The sequence below is a fragment of the Typha latifolia genome, chromosome 8 (assembly GCF_019914945.1).
Source record: "Typha latifolia isolate L0001 chromosome 8, TyphaL0001v2, whole genome shotgun sequence".
Taxonomy (NCBI): domain Eukaryota; kingdom Viridiplantae; phylum Streptophyta; class Magnoliopsida; order Poales; family Typhaceae; genus Typha; species Typha latifolia.
In genome coordinates, this window is record NC_133093.1 from 2,775,066 (window position 1) to 2,781,977 (window position 6,912).

At 36.1% G+C, this 6,912-nt stretch overlaps 1 protein-coding gene across 1 annotated transcript; it reads left to right on the forward strand.

Annotated features, from left to right (window-relative positions):
• The first annotated feature begins 4,060 nt into the window (after positions 1 to 4,060).
• On the forward strand, positions 4,061 to 5,562 carry LOC140794297 (cyclin-D3-2-like). The gene is made up of 3 exons (XM_073146276.1): positions 4,061 to 4,893; positions 4,971 to 5,083; positions 5,176 to 5,562. The coding sequence occupies exons 1-3, from the start codon at positions 4,263 to 4,265 to the stop codon at positions 5,431 to 5,433; spliced, it is 1,002 nt and encodes a 333-aa protein (XP_073002377.1). The 5' UTR covers positions 4,061 to 4,262; the 3' UTR covers positions 5,434 to 5,562.
• The last annotated feature ends 1,350 nt before the right edge of the window (positions 5,563 to 6,912 follow it).

Sequence of the window (6,912 nt, forward strand, 5' to 3'; positions counted from 1 at the left end):
GAGTTTGTCATGCCATATAGTAAGAGGAGATTATAAGAAAATTCCAAATGTCTTCAAGCAACAATGTCAACCAGAATATGTATCAATGCCAGCTTCAGTACTTGCACTTGAACAATGAGACTCCATATCCACTTGTAGATCTCCTATCATCTAGATTGCCAACCCAAAGGTCTTCGCTAACAAAGCCTCTTTGAGAAAGTCATGTAGAAATGCATTGGGCACATCTAATTGAGGGGATAGCCTAATGCAAGAAAAACTCTAATAGTGGTCGGTTTTATTACGAAACTAAATGTCTTTGAGAAATGAAGAGAGACATTTATTATGGAATACTAGTAATGTAATTGTAGTTGTAAAGTAGATTCACTGACTCTAACCTTGATGATCCTTTCAATCAAGGTTATAAGTTAATGTTGTTATTATTCTCATCGATCATTTCATAACTTCCTTAAAAATGATTAGAAGCATACTTTCCAGTGGATGAGGAGGAACAGCGCATTCTGTGGTGTGGTGAATTGATTTGTATGAAGAAAACTCTGGGCCTATAAAATTTTGTAATATTGTTCCAAAGTGGTCAATTCAAGCAAACAGAACTTGCATTGATCCAAAGTGGGACATCAGATGAAGAATTGGAAACCACTATTCATTTCTCCCAGAAGAACAAACTGGCAGCAACTCAGAGTAAAATTTGTGTTTTGATCTTAAGAATATCAACCAAAATGATCAAGAGATCTTTACACACCCTTACGTTTTTTCTTTGTACAGATACTTGAGAGTAGTAGTGTTTGCAGGACAACGAATTATATACTTCCAGGTCCACTGCAAACAAAGTTCCAGGCAATAGTAAGAGTAAAGACTTCTGGCTAAATATACAAATTGCCAGTCTTGGAAGCAAACTGCAAGCCACCAAAAAGCATAAAGCAGTCCTTTGAGGATCAGTCTTGGAAGGAAAAACGAACACCTAAGTTCAGTGCTTAAGACAATCTTATCTTGCTAAGGGATTAATTAGCATGTAAAGTGAAGGGAGATAAAAGTAACACAACTCACTGAAAATTAAAGAACTGTGTGTAGTAGTAGGCAATGACTTACAAATTTAATGTATATCAAACTGCATCAGAAATTTTCACCTAACATATTATCCATGGCAAATACCTGACTTAATATAAGAGTTGATTTGTTTTGTTTGATGACTCTCAAATCTAATTCCCAATCACATTCTAAAGACTCTTCAGCGAGTTAAAAAGCTTTGAAAATCATTTAGAACCCTACCATCAACGCTAAAAGCTGACTCAGAGGAAAAAGTAGAGGCATATGCCAAGAAAATAAAGATCTGGCATTACCCGAAACTTCTCCTATTTCAACGGAGGGGAGGAGGAAATAAAGGTCAACGGAAGTGATGGAGGATGATGGAGGAAGTGGAAGGCTAGAGGAGGTTAATGATGAGGGATCAATATATTGAAGTTCTCTAAAAAATATCTCATAAAAGATTTCTCTCTAGGGTAAGAGAGTTATGCTTTGATACCAATTAAAAATATAAATATTAGGATATCGAATTTACTACACGCTAGAAATATAACTATACAATATTTAAGTATAGAAAACAATCACAAATGTGCATATTTTTATGTGAAAAACTTCTTGAAACTAGGATAAAATTCTATGAATACTATCCAGAACGAACCAATCATTAAAATAATTGTAGTAGTTCAAAGATAAATTTACAAACGGTCAATGCCCATGACTATATTTGTAAAATCTTAATCACTTGAACCTAGGATATGATTAATTTTTCAATCTTAGTGACTATCAAGATTGATGCTTCTATTTTAATGACTCTCGAGATGAAGCCTTTCAAAATCCTTCGTGAAACCTCCCAAACTTGGTGATGTGATCTCCAAAAGTCTAACAATTATCAAAGAGATAACACCCCCCTTCCCCAAATAACTTAAAATGCTCATCACCAAAAATATAGCATATTGAAGTCTCAAAGGTGCTTTTGAACTCCTTATACCAAAACTCTCAATAATCATTCCTAGAGTAGTTAGAACCAATCTTCTAACAATAGCATAACAAGAGTTTCTGATTTTGTGTGTTTGAACTACTTTCAAAATAGTTAGAACCACTTCTAAAAACTTTGCCTCTCAAAATTCTACATATAGTTATCATATTATCCATACAAATAATCTAGAGAGTTCTACACAATTTGAATGTTTTAAAACATATTACAATAAAACATTTAAAAATTAATTTCTTTTATAATAAACCTCCTTATATTGGTATAGTAATTAAACAATCACTTATGCTTATTCTAGTATACTAATTCTTATTATCTCTACTCTCAATTTATACATAAAAATTATTTTAATTTAATAATAACATAAAATTACTATTTTGTCGCTCGATAGAATAACACCCATTAATCTGTCACTTAGTAATAGTTACTTCTCCCCAAAGCCTACCATTTTTTCCATGCAGGTACTGGGATAATACAAGGATGTTAAGCTAGCATGGAAAAAAAAATTATAATTATAATTATTTTTAATAGTACACAACTAAATACGAGAGTAGCTTATATTTAAAATAACTCTTGAATTGTCTTTATTACAGTGAGTGACTTTACAATCTTAAAGATAGTTATCAATTCAAACCAAGAGTTTTCTCTCTCTTTTAGGTTAAAGGATTGATTGTATTCACAACAAAGAAGTATGGTTAATAATTTCTCTGTTAGTAGCTTATTAGAGCATTCCAGGCTATGGAACAGTCGTCAATAAACTTTTGCTTGGTTGTTTGTAATGAAAACTGACAGTGTAAGTGATACTGCTACCTTCTTCTGAAATCTTTTTTTATATAAGAAGAAGAAGAAGAAGAAGAAGAAGAAGAAGAAGAAGAAGAAGAAGAAGAATTTTTATTAAGCATTTTCCACAGGCATCGAAGTTTTAGTAGGGAGTAGACAAAGACTGCCAAAAGCTAGGCTTCAGATGTTTCTTAAAAAGAAAGCTAAGTTTCAGAAATCCGTAATAACGGCTGCTCAAACGTTTCAAATAAATTAGTTTTCGTTCTTGGAAACTTAAATTAAAGTCTTTTTAGCTTTTGCTCCTCTCGGAAACTGGAGCAGAGGAGGAAAGAACGATTAAGAACAGTGGGCTACCTGATAGAGAACTACATGATGTCTATATAGCATCAGGGATTTTTTTTTTATTTTTTTTATTAATGAGTTGAAACCTTTTGATGGTATTTTATAAAATACATTTGATTTAATTTAATTGGACGAAAATTTTATATTTTAAAAAATATACGAGCAAGACAAGTTATTCAAATTCAAGACATATTCTCTGATTTTTATTTTTATTTTATATTCTAACACTATTTGTATAGATAGAAAAATGTGTGAAATTGATTCTCCACAAAGATGAGGGTAAAAAAACCCTAACGGACCGGATAGAGTTATGTTGGAATTGGATCGAAACTGATGAACTATATTTTTAGAGTTTGAGAGTGTCGATATATATTTATATTATACCATTTAAAATTATACACATATACATAGGTGTAAAATGATGGCTAATTAAGCTGCTAGCATTATTAAAAAAAAAGTAAAGATTCTCTTCAAATACTCATTATTTTATTTTATTTTTAACAAAAAGTTTTGTACTACTTGGCATCCTATGATGGGGCTGTATATTTAAACTTAAAAAAAAAATTTTAAGGATTTAAACATGAGAACAAATTCTTAATTGATGCCATAAAATGAGCAGGGTTTGATTCATTGCTTTAAATTCGAAATTAGTTTTAAGCCAAGTTTGATAAATAAAAAGACTCATTTGAGTTTGATTATATTCAAGCTTCAAACAGGTTTGAATCAGGAATGAACTAGGTTTGGCATAAATAACTTTTGAAAAGAGCTCAAAAGTACACAGAAATTAAAAACAAAATGAGCCAAATCGCAAACATGGGTCCACAAAAGAAGAGTCGTTTTGCAAATGTTTAAAGAGGAGGGGGGGGGGGGGGGGTTTCTCGCAATAAATCTTTAGGTGGTTATTTGCAAAAATGTCAAATAAAAAACACTACATAGAGGGAGGGAGGGAGGGAGGGATGGAGAGCGAGAGAGAGAGAGAAGCGGAGAAAGATAAAAGGTTGACAGCGAGAGGGAGACAGAGACCAAGATGAAGGGAGTCGACTCCCTCTCTTCCTCCTCTTCTCATTTCTCCCATCAACTCTACCACCATTACAACCCTTTCGTATCATGAGCAAAACCCAAGAAGGACATGGCGCTCTCCTCCCTCCTCGACCCTCTCTACTGCCAAGAAGAGCACTTGGAACTCGACCAACCCCAAGACCAAGATTTCGAAACCCAACCCAGTAAAGAAGATGACTTGCTTGAGTTCTACGCCTCCCTCACCGCCAAAGAGTCCCAAACCCACCCCGAGCTCCGGGAAGGAGACGACGGCTTCGACAACCACCACCCTTATCTTTACTCCGCGAGGAAGGAGGCGGTAGACTGGGTCGAGCACGTGGCGGCTCACCATGGCTTCTCGGCTCTCACGGTCCTCCTGGCCGTAAACTATCTCGACCGTTGCTTCCTCCACGGCGGCGGCGCGCTGCGTCTACGCAGCGACAAGCCGTGGATGGGTCGGTTCGCCGCCGTGGCCTGCCTCTCCCTCGCGGCCAAGGTGGAGGAGACACGCGTCCCTCTCCTCCTCGACCTCCAGGTGCCGGTCGACGAGGTGGGCCACGTGTTTGAATCGAAAACCGTTCGTAGAATGGAGCTTCTGGTGCTTTCCACACTTGGTTGGAGGTTGAATCCAGTCACCCCTCTCTCCTTCATCCACCCATTGCTCTGTTCCTCCTCGGATCGTCTCCAGTGGTGTGAGAGCATTCTGCTCTCCATTTTGGCTGGTGGGTTACCAAATCCTTATATTTGCAATCTTTTTTATGGGCCCATGTCTTAGATTCATCAACTTTATTTGCTGTAGATTTGAGATGGGTTCGTTACTCAGCATCGGTTTGGGCTGCTGCCCTGCTACTCTACACGACGACGGAGTGTGATGAAAGCCACCAACTCCTCACCCTCCTCAATGTTCACAAGGTTCACTTTTTATTCCACTTATCTATCGATTTGATTTAGTTCTTCCTGTGAGCTAATGTTTGGTTGGACTAATTGGAGGAGAAATCTTGCAGGAGAAAGTGGAAGAATGCTATCAGATCGTCGTCGAGTACATGGGCAATGCTGCTGTTGGTTCAAAGCGAAAGCATTTCATCTCTCCCTTGTACTATTACTCCTCCTCCTCCAACTCCTCCTCATCACCATCCAGCCCAAGTGGGGTGATCGGTTCTTGCCTCAGCTGCGAGAGCTCCTCCAGCAGTGGAGAATGGCAGCTTCCACCGCTCAAGAGACCCAACTGCAGCGTCATCGCCGAGAGTGGAGAAGAGATATAGAATTAGCCCCCATTGTATAACTTTCTCCAACTGTTCCTCCTAGCTCTTGTCATATCAAGTTATCATCATCAATGCCCACTGTTTTCACTTCTCAATCTCATCAATACAATCCCAATCTATTTATGAGCAGTTATATATATATATATATATATATACCTCTCTCTCTCTCTCTCTCTCTCTCTCTCACTTCACTTACAAGTTACAAATGCTAACATAATAACAAGATTTGGGAAAATGAAAGGCAAATTGGAGGGAAAAAGAGCATGGGAAGATCGGATGTTTTGTTTGCAAGTGAGAGAGAGAAGAAAGGATTCCAAACAGGATGTCGGCCACTAGCAAAGAGTTAATATAATATCTCACTTCTTGGAAGGGTCTGCTTGGACTTGTGTAGGCTTTGACCTGGAGGCCTCTTTTTTAATCATAAGTTTGTCATTACTAACTCGTGAAAGGTGAGGGGGGTTGGATTAAGATTAAAATCCAAGGTTGGGTTTTGGTTAAAGTGAGAGGAAGGAGTAATTAGGGAAAAGGGGGGGGGGGGTTTCTTTTCTTTTGGAAGGAATCGAGAGGAGCAGTGGAGCCGGACAGAAACCACCATATACTTTATTTATTTATTTTTCATCCGTAGCATAGGATGGGATGGGGGCTTTTGTGGTATGTTGTAGGCCAGATGTGCCCCAATAGAATAGAATCAGGAAACAGAGAGATTTTCAGAGGCAGGTAAGAAAGGCACCCAAATTAACCCTGTTTTTGACCAAATTAACTATACTCAACTAGACTCATTATATATATATATATATATATTATCGAAATGGATTGTTACTTAAATTTATTATTAAATAAAGTCTAATTCATGCTAAAACTGATCAGTATTTTTATCTGATAATTTTTTACCTTAACTATGGAAAAGACTAAGTTAAAAAGATTTATACATATATATATAACACTGATCAATATAATATTTTTATTATAGCTACAGTAAATTAGATCTCATTTGATAACAAGTTTGGAAGACAGTCATCCATTCGAGTAAAACAAATTTGGAAGACGACTAGTTTGGTCAAAAACTCTAAGAAAACACTCAAATTAACTAAGTTTTTGACCAAACTAGCCTTATTTTAAATTTTATTTACTAATATAGACTGCTTCTCAAACTTATAATCAAAATGAGTCTATTTTATTATAGTCCTGTAAGAAAATGTTAACTCATTAGTATTTTACCTCTAGGGTAACCATTTTTAAATAAAAGTAAAATTTTAACTTAAACTACTGAAACATTACCTTAAATGAACTCTCACAAATAAATAAAAAAACTCTTCTGAGTTCAGTGTTCTAGTTAGTGCTATAGTAAAATAAATCTTTTTTTTGTAATAAATTTGAGGGGCAGGCAATCTAGTTTGGTAAAAATAAATTTAGAACATGACTAGTTTAGTCGATCACTCCAATTGCTTAATGGGTCCTTGTATATTAAAAAAAAAGTTG

Coding starts and splice junctions, on each gene's coding strand:
- LOC140794297 (XM_073146276.1), top strand. CDS start 4,263: ATGGCGCTCTCCTCCCTCCTCGACCCTCTCTACTGCCAAGAAGAGCAC. Junction 4,894..4,970: donor TCTGCTCTCCATTTTGGCTG/GTGGGTTACCAA, acceptor TATTTGCTGTAG/ATTTGAGATGGGTTCGTTAC. Junction 5,084..5,175: donor CCCTCCTCAATGTTCACAAG/GTTCACTTTTTA, acceptor GAAATCTTGCAG/GAGAAAGTGGAAGAATGCTA.